The 18,854-nt window shown below is 36.4% G+C and overlaps 2 protein-coding genes across 2 annotated transcripts in view; one reads left to right on the top strand and one right to left on the bottom strand.

Moving 5' to 3' along the window:
• Positions 1-2,312, top strand: part of CMC1 (C-X9-C motif containing 1) — an 84,794-nt gene extending 82,482 nt beyond the window's left edge. Inside the window, exon 4 of the mRNA XM_006741645.3 lies at positions 2,066-2,312. Coding sequence (XP_006741708.1) covers positions 2,066-2,186 — 121 coding nt within the window. The 3' untranslated portion in view covers positions 2,187-2,312. The remainder of the gene's footprint in view (positions 1-2,065) is intronic.
• Positions 2,313-5,046: 2,734 nt separating this feature from the next.
• AZI2 (5-azacytidine induced 2) overlaps positions 5,047-18,854 on the bottom strand; it is a 17,654-nt gene continuing 3,846 nt past the window's right edge. Inside the window, exons 2-5 of the mRNA XM_081828430.1 lie at positions 17,596-17,741; positions 15,152-15,210; positions 9,418-9,536; positions 5,047-7,156 (exon numbers count right to left, since the gene is read on the bottom strand). Coding sequence (XP_081684556.1) covers positions 6,744-7,156; positions 9,418-9,536; positions 15,152-15,210; positions 17,596-17,741 — 737 coding nt within the window. The 3' untranslated portion in view covers positions 5,047-6,743. The remainder of the gene's footprint in view (positions 7,157-9,417; positions 9,537-15,151; positions 15,211-17,595; positions 17,742-18,854) is intronic.

Genomic DNA, 18,854 nt, shown 5'->3' with positions numbered 1-18,854 from the left:
GCATTTCATCATAGAGTAAGCGTTCCTTCTCTGACTTGTTTTTCTTCCAATTCTATTCCTTCATGCTCCCAAGAGATGTGTAATGAATAAATGAACCTGTTAAACTTCTTTGTGACTGAATTTAAATTTTTATATATTAAAGGCGTTTAACACCTCAGTTTTAGCCATCATAATAACTTGTTCTTAGTTTGCCATATTATCCCTCCCATGGGCATCATTGGAGCAGAGGGTCAGGAGTGACAGCTGTGGAGAGGGCAGCCTGGGCTTACCTTCTGGACCAGCCAGAGCTTAGCTAGCGGTGCGGCCTCAGGCAAGTTCCTCACAGAAGACGGGAAAATTATTCCTCACGGAGTGGTTGTGAGGGACTGTACGTAAACTCATTACAACAGTGCATGGCACATAGTAGGTAGTCAATAAATGGTAGCTCTTTAAAATTGTATTTGTTAGCTTTTGTTACCTGAATATTAATCATTAAGAATCCTTCCATCTTTTACCCCTGGAAATAGAGAACTATTTTGGGGGAAGGGGCCGGGCAGGGTTGGAGGAGGCTGCTTCTGTTTAGGAGAGAGAGAGAAACAGTGAGGGAAACAGAGGGTTGTGACATTTGCTGAAAGTAATGGAGTTCAGGATTTTACTTGACCTTAAGCTTTACTGTTGACATTGCATGAAGTTAACCACTGCCCTCTCATCTCTTCATAGTGACATCTTGAAACATGAATGCTTGTTCTCTTTTATCTCTGTCTCATCTTCATTCCGTAGTAAAAGGCAGTCTCACTTCTGCCCCCCTTCCACTGAGACTGCTCCTCCTCAAGTTTCTAGTGGGTTCCAGGTAGCCAAATGCAGTGAATTGCTTTTCATTCTTTTTTCTTGGCTTCCCTCCAGAAATTCCTTAAAGTTCCCTTCTATCTGGCTTCCCTTATACTCTTTCCTGTTCCCCCAACATCTTATTCTTCTCGGCATTTTCTTCCCTAACCGATTCCTTGAAGTGGGTTCCCGGTTCTCTCCTCATGCTTATGTCTGTGAAAGCTGTTTGCACCCACGCATTCAGTTACTTCCTATAGGTCATGACATTGCTCTCTTCAGATCCAAAACTGAACTCTCTTCCTTTTCCTCCTCCTGCATCATGCGTCTAGAATTTAGAATCTTGTCTCCTCTCAGTGGTAATTTCCTATTGATTTTATTACCTAAATCTCCCCCAGATCCATTTTGTCCTTTTAATCCCAACTTCTCCTGTTAGTTTAGGCCCTCATCATTCTTTCTTGGATAACTGTGGTAGTTTACTTACTGGGCATCCTGCGTCTAACCCTGCTGCCCCCTTTTGGCCTGTCACATGCTGTCAGATTCATCTAAGACACAAAACTGATCTTCAGAGTTGCTCTGTTAATATTGTCCCATTGCCTTCAGGATAGATTTCGACTTCTTGGTGTGGCATACAGTGACCTTCATGATGTGGCCCTTGCCCTGTCTAGCTTCATCCCAGGCCCTTTCTCTTACGTGCATAATATAATCTGCTGTAATGGTACTTATTTACTTGCAGTTCTTCATTTGTTTTTCATCTTTGTGCCTTTTCCAGTGTACATGCAATCTGGATTTCTCTTGTCCTTCAAAGTGCAACTCCTGCACTTCTGCTTGCCATCTCTCCTTTCCCCACTTCTTTCTGAGGTCTCCATGGTGCACTGGGCCATGCCTCCGGGACAGCACTTTGTATACTTCCTTGTTGTGCAGCCTTTACTTACCTGTCCAAGAACACCATGCACTCCTTGAGGATAGGCGCTGTGCTTCTCATTGCTCTATCCTGCCATGCAAAAACAAACCACTAGGTCTTTCCCTTCGCCCTCTTAACCAGTTTGATAGCCTAATGTTTACAATAAATTTATGACCATTTCTTAAAATCTACTTCTAAAGATTGCACCTGATGAAATGTCTGAATATTATTAAAGTAAGCTTATATTGAACACTTGCAGTTTCATTTTTTTTTAAAGATTTTTATTTCCTTCTTGTAGTTATAATTCTATTAAACACTTGCAGTTTCATTTTTTTTAAAGATTTTTTTTCCTTCTTGTAGTTATAATGATCCAGCCTTTTATGAAGAATGCAAAATGGAATACCTGAAGGAAAGGGAAGAATTCAGAAAAACTGGAATTCCTGCCAAGAAAAGGCTACAGAAACTTCCCACAAGCATGTAGGCAATTACTCAGATACTTAGCTCTGATACTCGTGGAAATCATTATCACCTAAAATAATGGACTCAAAGAAGTGTTTGCTTTATCCTAAATTATGGAAATAATAAAGATTTCCTTTTAAACTTCAAAGTCAAGTTTATCAAATGAGATGGGAGTAGTAAATAGTGAAATGGGATATGGTCTGCCTGTTCGTCATGCATTTTTTGTAAATTTTTCAACTACAGTTCTGTAACAGATACTGACTTTTAGGGTTCTATATAGACCTTATATTACTTTCGTCCAGTGGCTAATCATAGGGACCAGAAGTAACCAAAGGAAAGTAGGAATGGACAGCCGTCAAAAGTGTTAATAACAAGGCAGTATAGCAGAATAGTGATGAATCAGAATCCTTCCTGATTGTGTCACTTACTAGTTATGTAACCATGGAAATAGTTTTCAGTTATTGTGAGGATTATTGCAGGTAAGTAGAGTATGTAGGACACTGCCTCGGATGTGGTAAATGCTCTTTAATGGCTATGGTTAGTAGTAGTAAAGGATTATTTGGAAACAGATGAAGAAAGTACTTACACATGAATTAATTTTACTTACGTATTTGATGGAAAATTTCCTAAAATGAATTATTACATTCCTTGACCTGTTAATTTGGCTACTGAAAATTTTTTTTTTTTTAAAGATTTTATTTGACAGAGAGACAGCGAGAGAGGGAACACAAGCAGGGGGAGTGGGAGAGTGAGAAGCAGGCTTCCCGCTGAGCAGGGAGCCCAATGCGGGGCTTGATCCGAGGACCCTGGGATCATGACCTGCGCCGAAGGCAGACACTTAACGACTGAACCACCCAGGCGCCCCGAAAATATTTTAATGATTTCAGGAGCTAATGTAAAAAATTGTCCGAGTACAATAATTTGGTTCAAGTTTGAGCTTTTTTTATATCAAAACTTGCTTTCCTTTTCCTCTGTGAGCTGTTAATTCTTCACTAGAGCCATGGCAACCAGTTTCCAAGTTAAGAAAAAAAAAAAATATATGTATATATATATATATAGTTGTCATTAAAATCACAAATAGAAATTACTACATACTAGGACAAGATTTAACTTTGACCCCAATCCCATAAAATAGATGAGGTTTTTTTTTTTTTTTTTTTTTAAGGACTTAGTTTAAAGCAGATGGGATCCTAAGGAACCAATGTGACGTTCAAGTTCCATACTTTACTCAAGTGAACCGCTCAAAGAACTATTTTACTGTTACTTGAAACCCAAAGAAACCACATTTTCCCAGGCCACAGATCAAAAGGAAGATTACTAGAGCAGAATAAAAGCAAAGCAAATATAGAAACCTAGAGACCACATACCATAGGAGTAAACAAGCCTATATTCTTCTGTTGGCCTTTTGGTATTGGTACATTTCCTAGAGCACAGGACCTTAATTTTTATTTTTAATGGTGCAAATGAAAAAAAGGCAGTTGCTTTAAAAAGCTGGTAAAATATATAATCTGTGGCTAATTTATAATTTGGATGAGAATCAGAGGAGCCACCTTCAATTTTATGTGGAAAATTCATTTATGTAGATGTCACTTTCCCCACAGGTGCTGGACAGTAGGTTATATAAATATGTTCATTCTTCTATAATGTCAGAAGCTAATCATTTATCACAGCTTTCAGGATATCCATGCCTAGCCACCACACTTGTCTACTTCTCTGACTAGTACAGCTGCCTCAGTTGTTGTCTTGCTTGCTCATTCATACCTCTGGCTGATACTAGTTCTGTTAAGAAACAGTGTACAGATTTTCTTCCCCTAAAGATTCACCTTGTTGAAGTAGCCTCTCCGGATCAGATTATAGATTTTGTATGATTTGGTCTCAGGTCTTTAAGTCTGAATTCTCCCCTACTTACTTGGTTTTATAATTGTCTCACATAGATATGTCCCCCTGCTCTGCTTAGGAATTAGGTTCCATTTTGGCAGAATCTCTGTTTCCTTTTAGAGAAGATGCAAATTTTATTTTCACTAATGGGAGATCAAGAGGAAGTAAGTGGCTTTTTGTCCTTACCTGTGTTCTCTTTGTTCTGTTATGTAAATGTGAACTGGGTTATAAAAGTCTAAAGATTAAAGAAATTTCCAGGGAAGGCCCTTTGGAGCAAATTTCAAGCAGTATGAAGTCAACATAAAATTTTTCAGCTCATGATCTCAGGGTCCTGGGATCCAGCCCCCCATTGTTGGGCTTGGCGCTCAGTGGGAAGTCTGCTTGAGATTTTCTTTCTCCCCCCACCCCCTCAATTAAATCTTTAAAAAATTTTTTTCCATCTCAAATAAATACCAACTACAGATGGGCCATTCTCTTTTCTCTTTGAATCTTATGTACAACGGAGATGATCATAAAGCACACATTTTTAAATTTGTGGCTGGGTAAAAGAGTTTTGGTTAATCTTTTTTTTTTTTTTTTAAGATTTTATTTATTTGAGAGAGAATGAGAGAGAGCGAGTACATGAGAGGGAGGAGGGTCAGAGGGAGAAGCAGACTCCCTGCCGAGCAGGGAGCCCGATGCGGGACTCGATCCAGGGACTCCAGGATCATGACCTGAGCCGAAGGCAGTCGCTTAACGAACTGAGCCACCCAGGCGCCCCGGTTAATCTTTACTAGAGTCCTACACATCATTTATTTAGCACTTTACACTGTAAAGAACATACAACCACTGATTTCTAGCATACCTGTTTGATAGCCACCCTCTTGGTCAGATGGAACAACGTCCACTTAAAAGAACTGGTTTAAGAAGACAAATGCCTGTTAACATGTATCAAATGAACAACTAACAATTAGTACCTGACCTTGGAATATATAGGCAAGGACAGTATTTCACATTCTCTTCAATTTCAAACAAAAATAATTTATTTTAATTAAACAATTTCTTGGCATTGTTCAAAACATTAATCAAGCCATTATCTCATACTACTTCTTTACAAAGGAAAGTTTCCAACCTTGGTTTAAAAAAAGGCAAACCAGTAAGCTACATTAGAGATTAGATAGAATATATAGCCTATGCAGCCACATGAGAAATAGTTTCTGCTGCTTTGTTATTACACAGGTAGTTGCTTCCTTTAGCTAAAGCTTGGAGTCTTGTATTTGTTTTATGCATATTGGGTTTTGTTCTATTACTTGGCAGGAGATTGTACTCCCTAGAGTCAGCTGTGTTCATTGGTCAGAATAAATTCCAGCATCTGACACCAATTCCATTAATCACAGACAAGCTTGAATAAGTGAGTAAGATAATAGAAAGACAAAAATATCTGGTGAACAGTGAACATTGTTTATGTATGTATGCTGTTCAGTTAATATAGAAGAGATCTGAGATATTCTTTTGAGTTCAAGGTATTTGAAACTGTCTATCAAAAAGGATAAAGGCCTCCTACATAAAACACTTTATCTCAGGCAAAAGATGTGTAAGCCAACTAATACATTATATTACTAATATGTTAATACTACCACCCTGCAAGAATTTAGATAGATTTCCATGTGAAGCCATCCTTGTTATATCCTTGTTTATAAATGATAGGCCCCTTAGAATCAAAAAGTCGGGACATTTCATGATTGTACTATATCAATACAGCACAGAATTTGGTTTACAGAATTATAATTCCTAATTTGGTTAATGAAAAAATCACTAGCTCAATGAGTAAAATGTTACATTTCAAAAAAACTAACAATTTATAAGTTGCTCTACATTAACAAGCAGGTATAGACTCTTTGAAGAAAATTACCTGATCCAGTTACATACTTAGATTTTCATTATGGACCACTGAAGGCACAGATTTAGACTGAAACCTTTGTGGTGCTCTTTCTACTTCTCATTGACTACTAAAGAATTATAATAGTTTACACACCACATAGTTTTTCAACTATTTCATTACTTTTTTCAGTTAGGAGTTGAGGGATGTACAGGACAAAGTTGGCTTCAATGATCAGGTTATTTCAAGTATTAACACTGTGATTAAAAAAAAATTTTTAAGTCTTAAACTTTGAAACACAATAAGCATATGGAGATGGAATAACCTGTAAGAGATAACTACTACTCAACTATAACACTCTTCATCTTTATGCAATATAAAGTCAATAGAAACATAACCTATTCATTTTGCCATTTGCTCTTGTTTGCAACTCAAAGCAACTTACAATTTTTCTCAGATATTAATGGCCTCTTATTTTTATGAATGGATATTTAGGCATTTCACATGCTTTATAAAACCATGTCTAAGAAATTTTAATTCCATTCTTTATGTGAGAGGCTGTTATTTACAATTACTGTCAAAGGTAGAGCTGTCTCTTTGAAACACCTTAAGTTTATTAATAAGTAGCATATGTCTGATTCTTAGCTGGAACATGGAGCTGGAGGGTGCTCTTTCATACTGGAAAATCAGCTACATAATGTGGAACAGTATGTGCAAATGTATATACCGAAGAACTCTGCAAAAGTTTAATCAAAATCTGCTTTCAGTTTGTTAAATAATTTTTGAGAGTGTCACTAAGGGAGATACAGTAACCTCATGACCAGATCATGAATCTCTTCAGAATTAATTCTTATAAAGACAGTTTTGATTATGTTGATCCAAGTAATGCAGTGGTGGCAGGTTGGGTAAAGGCAAAGTTTTATTTTTAGTTTCCCCAAATGCTGTCTCACTTGATTTAGGAGGGCTTGGGAATACCCAAGAATTATCTTCCAGAGAATTTCTGCCATAAGAGTTGTGTTCCTGAAAGTTAGTACCATCATGAAGAATGGATCGCTCATTATCTGTCCATGATTGGAGAATTGCTTTCTCTGATAAAACCTTTATATCTCCGGGTAAAGGGGAAGATGTGGTATGGCAAACAGTTTTGCCATTTGGTGAGAGGGGGGAATGTCTTTTGTATGTTGCAGTAAAATTCGCCAAGTGCAGTTTTGTGCTGTCTCTCCCAAGGTCTTCCATGCATCCTACTGGGGCACAGGCTAAAAAGAAAACACAGGCTAAATGTCAGTTGTCAAGGCATTTGTGATCATAAAATATGTAACATTTCATTAATTTAGTTACATCTAGAACTGGAAATAAAATTAACATTTCTAAATTAGTGTGATCACTGGGGCATTGTGACTTGACGACAGATGAAAAATGATCTGAGTTCTAATCCTGGATCACTATTTACTGACATTGAGACTTTACTTTAAAATCACTTAATTACTTCCAGGTGTCACTTCTCTTGTCTGCAAAATTGACATAGTAATCTTGCCCTGCCTATTTCACAGAATTATTAATGAAGATGAATTCCATAGTTTAAGAAGTTGGAAACCAATAAAGTTAAAATACAGGAAGGATCCCCTTCTTGGCTCTTAATGTGGCTAGAAAAGGTTTGCAGACTGTTTACCTGTCACTGGAAACTAAGCTGTTCTAAAGTAATGTTAAATATAATTTCCTTTGCTTATTCAAATCTTTTTTCCATAGGTGCTTTAAAAGTAAATTTTTTCAGAAATAATTATATTGTGAATTGATGAGGCCTAAATGAAGTTTTAATATATATCCGAAGGCTTTTATGGATATAAGTTTGAATAAAATTTATAGAATAATCCTGTTTCTTAAATAAACACACATTTCTGCTATGGTTACAGTAATAGGTCAAGGAAAAGAATGTGTTTAGTACACACGTAATGGCTTAGAAAACAAACTGCTTTAAAGCTGTTATTTAGTGATAGCCAGCATAATGGTAGTATGAGCTTATGAACTTCGACTTCTCTTCCCCTTCCAATTCAACCAACTCGGACAGAATGCTAGGAATTAGAACAAAGACTTCAATCTATAATTTTGTAAGACACTGAACCACATTATAAAATAAGCTCATTCCCTTTTTTTTTCTTGGGAAGAGGGATAGGAATAGAGGAGACATAGAAGTAATGGTGCTCAACTTCTGGACAAGAGTGATCTGTAGGTTAGGAAAAAAGGTGATTTAGTCTTCTCTATTCCTCAAAGCACTGAGTTCTGCAGTAAGGAGTGAGCCTGCCACTGCTGTAGTGTGCTAGAAAATTTATGGTCTGATACACCAAAAGACTCATCCTTCAGCTCAGAAGGGACACAAGAATTAGTCATTTTCAAATACGGAAAGAGCATTTCTCCTATATTATTCTTTGGAAATTATATTTATTATATAAACAAAGAGCCTCACTGAAAACTCCCTACAAAATTATTCTGCGTTCCTTTTAAAAGAACATACATTATTTGCCTCATATGTAACCCTGCCCTTGAAAAACTCAAGGGCAAAATGAACCATAAATTAAGTTGGAGCCTGCCAGGGCACCATATTAGTTTTCCTGATTCATAAATAACTCTCACGAAACTGAAAGGAGTTTTGACTTCAGTTTTCCTTTTTCCCTCCTAGTAAATACTCCTGAGGAGATTTATAAAATACTCTTGTGCCCTCTTTAGGCGTAATACGAGGGGCATATAATTTTAAATTAGGTGGTGGTGATTATTTTTTATAAAAAGTCACATCTCATTCCTTTAAACTTAGGGCATTCAAATTTACAACTTTTCAGAAATATACCTATTATGTAATAAGAAGTGCAAATGCACTGATTTTTCTGAGGTATAAAAATAGCTTTGGCGAAGTAGCCACTACTACGTTAGCCCAAAACTCAAAAAGTTTAGTGAGCCAAGCAGTTACATAGGAAAAGCAAATCAATGAAAATTTTCATTTCATTGAAAGGGATAAGGGGATAATACCTAGTCTCCATTCTAAACAATCTATCCTTTACGGAAAGAAAAGTTTACCAAATGAAAAGAACCCAATGAATTCATCAAAGTAATTTTTTTCAAAAACAATTTAAAGAGCTAGGTCTTTGATATGTTCTGTAGCACTGGAATGAAAAATAGCTTTTGGTGTCTTGGTCTCTCTTTAATATAAGAAGGAGTTGTGGTAAAAAGTCAACTAGAGCCAACTTAACACCTCAGCCTTATACACATAAGCAACACTTGGCTGAGAAAAAAAGCCACAAGGGGAAAAGAATACAGTACTGAAGAAAAAACACATCAGCAACACCTTTATGTGTGAAGTTGACCAGTATGAGAATGAAGCCAAAGCAGAGAATAGGTAGGCTGTGAACATACTATATATACTTTGGCTTATCAAAATCATCTGATGAAATTTCGATAAGAAACGATAGCCAGTTGCTCTTCAAGCTGTTTGGCTGGCATCAGTGGTTTCCAGCAAACATTAACTTGCCTTTCTTGATTGTAGTTGGGGTTTTCAGTTTTCTTAGTAGTTCAGCTTGTACTTGAGTCACCAAATGTAAATTAGACATTTCTCTCTTCAGTTCCCAGTATGCATTTTGCATATTATCACTGAAATAGTTTTTTTAAAAAAAGTTAATGGTTATAATTTTCTTTATAGACAGAAAGGAGTGACTTTAAAATAGAAATGAGCATATCTGCATTTCTGCTCCAATTAGTTTTGAGATGATATAAATTAAAACTTCCTCATTAAATAACAAATACAATTAGGGCATTAAAACAAGTAAAAAGATCTTATTCATAATAATACTGACCTAATTTCTAGCCATTAATTGAACTATATTAAACAGAAGGGTATTACAAAAATTATTACAGTGAAGTTTCTTATTAATTATAGCCTATCATGTGCTGTGCTGTGACTACAAAAGTGAGGGGTATGGCCTTCATTTACAAATCTGATCAAAAATTAAGTGACATTTATTCATGTAGAGAGTTTTAATTTGTATTTATCTCTTGATTATTTGGTTTTGACGCTGTGAATTGAAATGTATCAACTGAATATATACCCAAATCCACATTAAAATTTAGGTTTCATGCATTTCATTCTTTTATGTTTGACTGGGCTGTCTCATATTGTTGGTTCTAAACCAATGTGACATGACAGCACAAGACAAGAAGAGCCAGATGATTTCCTGGTAAGGGAAAAGAAGCGAGAGAGGATTATATGAAACAAATTATAAACTTCATAAATGCCAGTCATTTTCATAATTTGACAAGTTTAAGTTATTTTAAACCTAATTTGCAAAAGTTTCATTCTCCCATTAAACATGGATATTCATGATTTTTTTTTGGTTTTTAATTGCCAACTAAATAAACTGAAATCTTCTATATTCTTACTTTGCTATACAAGAATATGTAAAATGTTAAGTATAAAAACAACTGATCTCATAGCATTCAAATGACCGTTACTGCCTCTTAAAGATATTGGCGTAAATTTAATAAGTAAATCAAGTTAGAAAAGATGTCAGTTTTTATCTAGCTATACACAAAAACCTTTGAACAAACCAAGGGGTAATACTCTTGATATCTAAATCTAATATCCTATTCGAATTACAATGCAACAGACCTACTCAAAAACCATCATTCTGGAATGTAAGCTTATATACGTTTTTTTTGGTCAAGATATTTCTATTCCACTCAGACTACAATTCTTTCACTAGAAGCAGAATATACTGCTTTCGGGAAAAATCCACATGTTTTAGTCTATTGTAAATGTCATTTGTCAAACAGTAGTCTATTAAAAATCACAGAGCTTTTTGCAGGTTTTTGATAAGTGTGAAATAATTACTTCACAAAAATTAGTTAACCACCTCCACTTCACCAGTAAACATCTGAGATGTATGCTACAATGAATGTTTCACATAGGAACCTGTCTTAAGTGTGAAGAGTTGTTGGTTCCTTGTTGCAATTGTGGGTATTCAGTATGCTTTCCAAAGAGTTACATTATATAGCAGTAAGGGTAAGTGCTGTATATGTGCTAATTCATGCAGACAGTCATGATATGAATAATACAGTTTAAAAATAGTGTTTAATTATTGGCATGAGATGGTAAATCAGTACCTGACTTTGAGAAAAGAAAAGCAAATACCCAAGACTGTGTTTGGATCCTAGAATATCAAACACATTTAATCATTCAAAATAGCTAAGCATGTAAAATAAAAACAATTATAATAGAAGTGTTAAAGCAGTGTCTAATACACATTTTCCAATTCAATTTAGTGAACACTGCTTATATACTAGGTTAAACTAAAAACTAGGTCACCAAGTTTAACATACATCTAAGTCTTTTTCTTTTGCCCTTAATGTCACCTGATTAAAAACTACAGCTTAAAAAAAAAAAAAAAAATTACTAAGTATAAGCTCTCCCCCTTGTGGATAACAAAGTAATAACAGTCACTTTAAAGTGCTACAGTCCTCAAAGTATGTTAAAAAAAATTAATTCTATTTGAACAAAGTACTTAAACATTACTTAAGTGAGATTGGAAAAGGCAAATTGTCATCTACAAATCTTCAGCAGAGTTCCAGTTAACCTTCACTTACCTAGATATTTTTGAAATTGTACAGGCTGGCTGTGCCCCCGCCCTCCCCAACCAACCAGGAGTATGAATTTAGTTAAGTTTTGCTTTAAATGACACAGGTGCATATATATGTATAGGGGTGTGTGTGTGTGTGTGTATATATATATATATATGAAATTATAAAACGAGCACTGAGATGCAACACTAAAAAGCATCCCAAATGAGAACCCTACAAACTAAAATAGATGAAACAAAAAAATGATGGGTGAAATGCCTAACATAATAAATGCTCAACCATGTTCTCACACCAACTTGGCAAGCTGGGTAACCACATTTTCCACGTGAGGAAACAGGTTCAGGAGAACTTACTCCATACTCTTTAACATGTTGCTGATCAAAGCCATCTTTTAATTATCCCCAGTCTAAGGACTGGCTGCTGCCTTTTTGGGGGTAACATTTTTCATATCACTATTACCATCATCTTCACCACACATTTACCAAGCACCTCCAATATGCTGGCTGCCAACAAAACCTTCTTAACCTCAAATTTCAACCCTCTAAATTTTAAATGTAACGTACCTCCTCCTTGAGATGTGAATAAGCAGATTTCATGTCCTGCTTACGAAGTCAAATTGTGTAAAAGCCCAGTTTTCTTAATTGACACTATATATTCAAGACTCTTCAATAGTGAAATGAGTATTCCTTGTCTAAGAAAAATCTAATTTTTTACTTCACCCATTTGTGTTTTTCTTTAGCTTCTGAAAATTTACTGAACTATTACATTCCCCAGAGGAACAAAAATCAAAGTATGAGATATCTTACCCAAGAGCTAAAGATTTAGAAATGTATATTTTGACAACTGTGATTCCCCACAACCAAGAGTCTTCTAGACATTTTTGATTGTGAGGCCCAGCAAGGAATCATTTTACACTGCAACCCAAAGAAAACAAGTTATGAGAAACCATACTTACCCCCTTATTATGTTTAATACAATCTGGTATGTTCTATTCTGTTTTATTCAATATTTGTATAAAATACTTACCTCAACACACAAAGTTTCATGACCACTAAGGGTCCCACAGCACAGTCTGAAAAACACTAACCTCATCCATATTTCCTAAAGATTTACATTTTAAGAAGTTCACAGTGTAAGTTTACTCCGTACCTAGATACGTTTAAGAACAACCTAAAGCTAACACCAAATCGAACACTGGCAGGAAACAGGCCAAATTTCTGATTGGGCTGTTGTTAAATGATGATGTACACAGTAAGTACCATATAAAAGGCCTCCAGTAACTAAAGGTTCACTCTATATGAGGTACCTCATTTGCCTGGCAATATAATGGAGGAAATATGAAAAAAAAAGTTTTCCCAAAAAGGGTGCTTTACAAATAAATGAAAAATAATCCGGGACGCCTGGGTGGCTCAGTCGGTTAAGCGTCTGCCTTTGGCTCAGGTCATCCTGGGATCGAGCCCCGCATCAGGCTCCCTGCTCAGCAGGAGACTCTGCTTCTCCCCCTCCCTGTGCCCCTATCCGCTCATGCTCTCTCTCTCTCTTGCTCACTCTCTCTCAAATAAATAAAATCTTAAAAAAAATAAACAATCCTTAAAAATATATAAACTTGTACTTAAAGGTTTTGTGGAAACACTCCTATGTACCTTTTTGCTAATGTAGTAAACTTACATCTGAGTTGTTCCACTTAAAAGTGATGACGTAACCTAAAAATACAGGACTATAAACTGGGAATAGGTATAAATGGTAAGGTGAAGGAAAAACAAGATAAAGTGCAGCTAGGAATGAGGCTAACATAAAAATGCGTGATAAAAAGTTTACCAAGGAATAAACTACAAATTTGGTTATTAGTTTTCTAGTTACTAACCAGAAAAGGGAAACCTAATTAGTTTTGCAATTCATATTGTTTACATAAAATAAATGCGAACCAACCTGTATAAAATCATAAATATACTTTGAGCACTAGCGAGCCATTAGGACATGCTTTAATTATATAGTTCTTTTAGCAGACAAATAACTCTCAGAGTGGAGAACTTAAGGCAAATCTTTCTAAAAATTGTTTCTCTCAGCTAATACTCTGAGTTAATACTAAGCTTTAGAGAATTCAAAACTGCACTTTGAAGCCAAAATTACATAGACTTGGGCAGCCTCAAAAACTAGACTCATCTCCTTGTACCTTTATCCTCTTAAATCCTGGTGTAGAGATCCCTCACTATCTTGTTAGTTATATGATGTCTTTAAAGACATCTGGGGGGAGAGGCAGCTTTTTGAGTTATTCTCAGTAGATGTAAACCAAATTATGTAAAATTTCCCATGAATGGAAGCAGAAGTCTCATTCTGTATCACGTATCCCTAATACACAATATACATAGCCCTTTCATTTGACGTACTCTGATTCTAACATATTTCTCTGTTCCCTGCTTCTATCCAAAAATGGTTTGAAGAGGCTTATAAAACGGATAAATACAACAAAATGAGGGGAAAAAACCTGGGTTGACAGGAGAAAAGATAATTTTGATAAAGAAGAAAACTTTCAGAAATATGGGGTGTCTGGGTGGCTAGGTTGGTTATGCATCCAACTCGGTTTCGTCTCAGGTCATGATCTCATGGTGGTGAGACAGAGGCCCTGTGTCGGGATCCATGCTCAGTGGGAAGTCTGCTTCCCCTCTCCCTCTTCCCCTCCCCTGCTCACACACACGCCTTTCTCTCTAAGATAAATAAATATATCTTAAACACAACTTTCAGAAATAATTTACATGGACACTGACCTAGACACACTGTTTAAAAAGGAAAAACTTCCTTGCTGGTAAAGTTAGATGCAACTTGAAGGCATAACAAATGGCAGAGTTTAATAGTTGCAAGAGAGATGTGTTATGACCCACAAGGCCTAAATATGCTGGTCCCTTATAGAAAAAGTTTGCTACCCCCTGGATCTAGAAGACTGGCTGCAATCTTCAAATTGTTTGCCCTAGTTGCTCATTTCTCTCAATTAGGTTTTTTGATAGGAATAGGAAGGAGCCATTTCACATTATTTACTTTAGACTAGTAAACTTTAGAAGCCAAATGATCCAACAATGAAGTCAACTCACTATTTTTCATTGGATGAAAGAATCCATATACAGAAGGGATGTAAAATAAGATAATTTGAAACAGTACATGTTACTTAAATAAAAATGACATCTATTTAAGAGAAAAAGGGTTAAAGTAATATACATGAACTCTTATAGCTACTTTTGTTTTTACCCTAGGAGGACAGTTCTCTTAAAATTCATGTTATACCAAAGACTAAGGTGGTCCAAGTTTGCCCTTAGGACAAGGTGGTACTACTGAATATGGAAATATATAATTCTTCATGCAAAATCAGGATTACAGAATACTTTCCACACAGCTAGCTCCCTAAAGCCCTATCTAAAATATTGAGGCCTCACAATATATACCATTCTACTAAAGTTCAAGCCAACTGTTGAAGAGCAGTTAAATGATTTTTATAAATCCACTGTGGTCAGAGATTACATGCAGTAGCCAAATAGTATCCATTTGCTTTTAAGGTTAAATCATAACAGAAATCTAGGTAAGCTATACAAAGTGGCCTACAGAAGAATATGCTATTTCTGAATGTTGAAGAATGTTCATACCTTGAAATGCTCAGTCTTTGGAGATCGCTGCTCTTCAGATTGTCTTCCTGAGATGGATCCTATTATTTGTTTAAAAAAAAAAAATTTAAAGTTGTAATTGTTAAGAAGTACAGATCTGTTTCCCAACTAGTGCCTTATGATGTGGAAATTTCACATATACAGGGGCCCATGGTTACAAAATATTGGGAAACACTGTTCAACTTAAATAGGTTCCTACACTTTAGGACTTCTCAGAACCTTTGGTACATATAACAGCACACTGTGAGTCACTAAATGGGCTATTATTAGGTACCTGAGACCTCTACACCAACTCCATTTTAAAGATCCAGTGTTTTCTAAATTTCGTTGGCCCTAGTGTCTTTTTTTCCAAAGGATCAACTTTTCTGAATATAAATGACTGGATACTGGGGGAAAGTTTAAAAGGGCCATAAGTGGAACTGACTCTCATTATCTCATTGATCTCATTAATACCAAACAGTAATCTACTGAGTAAACCCCCCCCCAGAAAAAAACCCACCTCATTATTATATCCATGTAGGGATGCTATTTCACACTTTAAAAGATGTTATAAAATGCTTCACAGAAAATACCACCTCAAAAATATTTGTAAATATGGCTATAGTAGATATAAGATTAATAAAGTGAACATAATTTTTTCTCCCTGACTTGCTCTCTGATTCCCACATCCAAGGGGACTCTGATCAGCAATATCTTTGAACAAAATTTAAAAGTATACATCTCACAACATCAAGATTTCAACTTGGAACCTCTGATAAGTTTATTTTAAGCATTCCACTCTTCCTTTTCCTGGTTCATTTCTTTATCTTAGTTGTGAGCATTTTTAAATTTTAAATCCCTCCCTCACCCTGTCAAAGCAGTTCCTATGAAGGTTGAGAACGAAGTCTTAAATTTTATTATTTATTTATTTAAAGATTTTATTTAGGGCACCTGGGTGGCTCAGTTGGTTAAGCGACTGCCTTCAACTCAGGTCATGATCCTGGAGTCTCGGGATCGAGTCCCCGCATCGGGCTCCCTGCTCGGCGGGGAGTCTGCTTCTCCCTCTGACCCTCCTCCCTCTCATGCTCTCTGTCTCTCATTCTGTCTCAAATAAATAAATAAAATCTTAAGAAAAAAAAAATAAAGATTTTATTTGACAGAGACAGCGAGAGCAGGAACATAAGCAGGGGGAGCGGGAGAGGGAGAAGTAGGCTTCCCACTGAGCAGGGATCCTGATGCGGGGCTCGATCCCAGGACCCTGGGATCACGACCCGAGCCAAAGGCAGACGCTTAACAACTGAGCCACCCAGGCACCCCTTAAATTTTTTTAAAACAATTCCTCTTTTATTAAACTCTTGTTTCTTAGTCTTTCAGATGCCATTTCAGCAGTAAATGAAAAATTTCTAAAGTTTCTTCTACCTTCAAATGTCTCTATGATTTATGATAGATGAATTAAACTAAAAGCAAATCCCCTAGCACCATCTAGTGGGAAAGAGTAACTAATAAGAACTGAACTGTAACACACACACCCTCTTAACAGTACTGCTTTTCTGGATTACCTTAAGTTTTTTTGACACACACTGACTTACTGAATACACTATATACTAGGCATTGTGCTAAATGTGTTACATGTTATCTAACCTTTATGGAAAAAACAGATATTTAAAAGTCTACTTTAAAGAAAACAAGTTCAGAAGAAGTAAATGATATTCCTAATGTTACATAGTTAATAAGCAACACCATAATTATAAGCCAAATTTTTTACAATTCCATGGTACTGCTACCTACTCTATAAGGAAATATCCATTATGTAAAAAGCTATCATTTTCCTTTCAAGGAAAATCTATTTACTGACAATTATAATTCAGAGCTTCCAGGTACAGATCTTTCTTGCAATCACATCTTTAAAAAAAAAAAAAAAAAGCCTCTAGGGGCACCTGGGTGGCTCAGTCAGTTAAGCATCTGCCTTTAGCTCAGGACATGATCAGGGCCTAGGACTGAGTACCACGTTGGGCTCTCTGTTCAGCAGGTAGTCTGCTTCTCCCTCTGCCCTTCCCCCTGTCTCGTGTTCTCTCTCAATTACATAAAATCTTTAGAGGTCTTTTTTTGTTTAAAGAAGATGGCAGAGGAGAAGGATCCTGTGCTCACCTCGTTCCACAGATACAACCAGATAACATCCACATCAGTGTCAATAACCCAGAGAACTGGCAGAACAGACGCTCCACAGCAAAAAGTAAAGAGGACACCATACTGAAGAGGCAAGAATAGGAGGCAGGAGCTAAACACACCCACCCAAAGGACTGTCTGCAGAAGAAGGGACACCACTGGCACAGAGAAGGAAGAAAAACAGACCCTCACACTATGCACACCCCAGGTATGGGGAACACATACAGGGAAAACGAATCCCTGTAACATTTGGCTTTGAAAACCCAGGGGGGCCTAATTACCCCACAAGAAGAAGAGATAGAAAGGAGGCAGAAAAGCTGAAGAAGAGCTGAAAACTTCCCAAATCTGGGGGAAGAAACAGAAATCCAGATACAGTAGGCACAGAAAGCCCCCCATCCCAAGAGGTCCACAGCAAGACACATAGTAACTAAAACGGCAAAAAGTAGTGACAAAGATAAATTTTAAAAGCAGTAAGAGAAAACATATACAAGAAATACCCAGGATTATAAGAGAATATTATGAAAAATAATATGCCAACAAACTAGGAAACCTAGAAGAAATGGAGAAATTCCTACAAATATATAATCTCCCAAAACAGAATCAGGAAGAAATAGAAAATTTTTTTTTTTAATTTTTTTTTTTTATTCATGAGAGACAGAGCGAGAGAGAAAGGCAGAGGGAGAAGCAGGCTCCCAAGGAGCAGGGAGCCCGATGCGGGACTCGATCCCAGGACCCTGAGATCATGACCTGAGCCGAAGGCAGACGCTTAACCATCTGAGCCACCCAGGCGCCCCAGAAATAGAAAATTTGAACAGACCAACTACCAGCAATGAAATTGAATAATTAATCAAAAAATTACCAACAAACAGAAGTCCAGGACTAGATGGCTTCACAGGCAAATTATACCAAACATTTAAAGAAGAATTAATACCTATTCCTCTCAAACTATTCCAAAAATTCGAAGAGAAAGGAAAGCTTCCAAATTCATTATATGAGGCCAGCATTACCCTGATACCAAAACCAGATAAAGATACTACAAAAAAAGGGAACTATAGGCCAATATCGCTGATGAACATAGCTGCAAAAATCCTCAACAAAATACCAGCAAACCAAATCCAACAATACATTAAAAAAAATATCATTCACCGTGATCAAGCAGAATTTATTCCTGGGAAGCAAGGGTGGTTCCATATTCCCAAATCAATCAACGTGATACATCACATGAACAGGAGAAAGGATAAAAACCATATGATCATTCCAACAGATGCAGAAAAAGCATTTGACAAAATTCAATATCTGTTCATGATAAAAACCCTCAACAAAGTAAGTATGGAAGATACATGCCACAACATTATAAAGGCCTTTTATGAAAAACTCATAGCTAACATAATACTCAAGAGGAAAAAATGGAGAGCTTTCCCCCTAAGGTCAGGAACAAGACAAGGATGTCCACTCTCACCACTTTTATTCAACACGGTACTGGAAATGGCAGCCACAGCAATCAGACAAGAAAAAGAAAAGGCATTCAAATTGGTAAGGA

The sequence above is a fragment of the Leptonychotes weddellii genome, chromosome 1, assembly GCF_054177405.1.
Source record: "Leptonychotes weddellii isolate Sample4059 chromosome 1, ASM5417740v2, whole genome shotgun sequence".
Classification (NCBI taxonomy): domain Eukaryota; kingdom Metazoa; phylum Chordata; class Mammalia; order Carnivora; family Phocidae; genus Leptonychotes; species Leptonychotes weddellii.
This window is presented reverse-complemented; position numbering and strand designations above follow the sequence as displayed.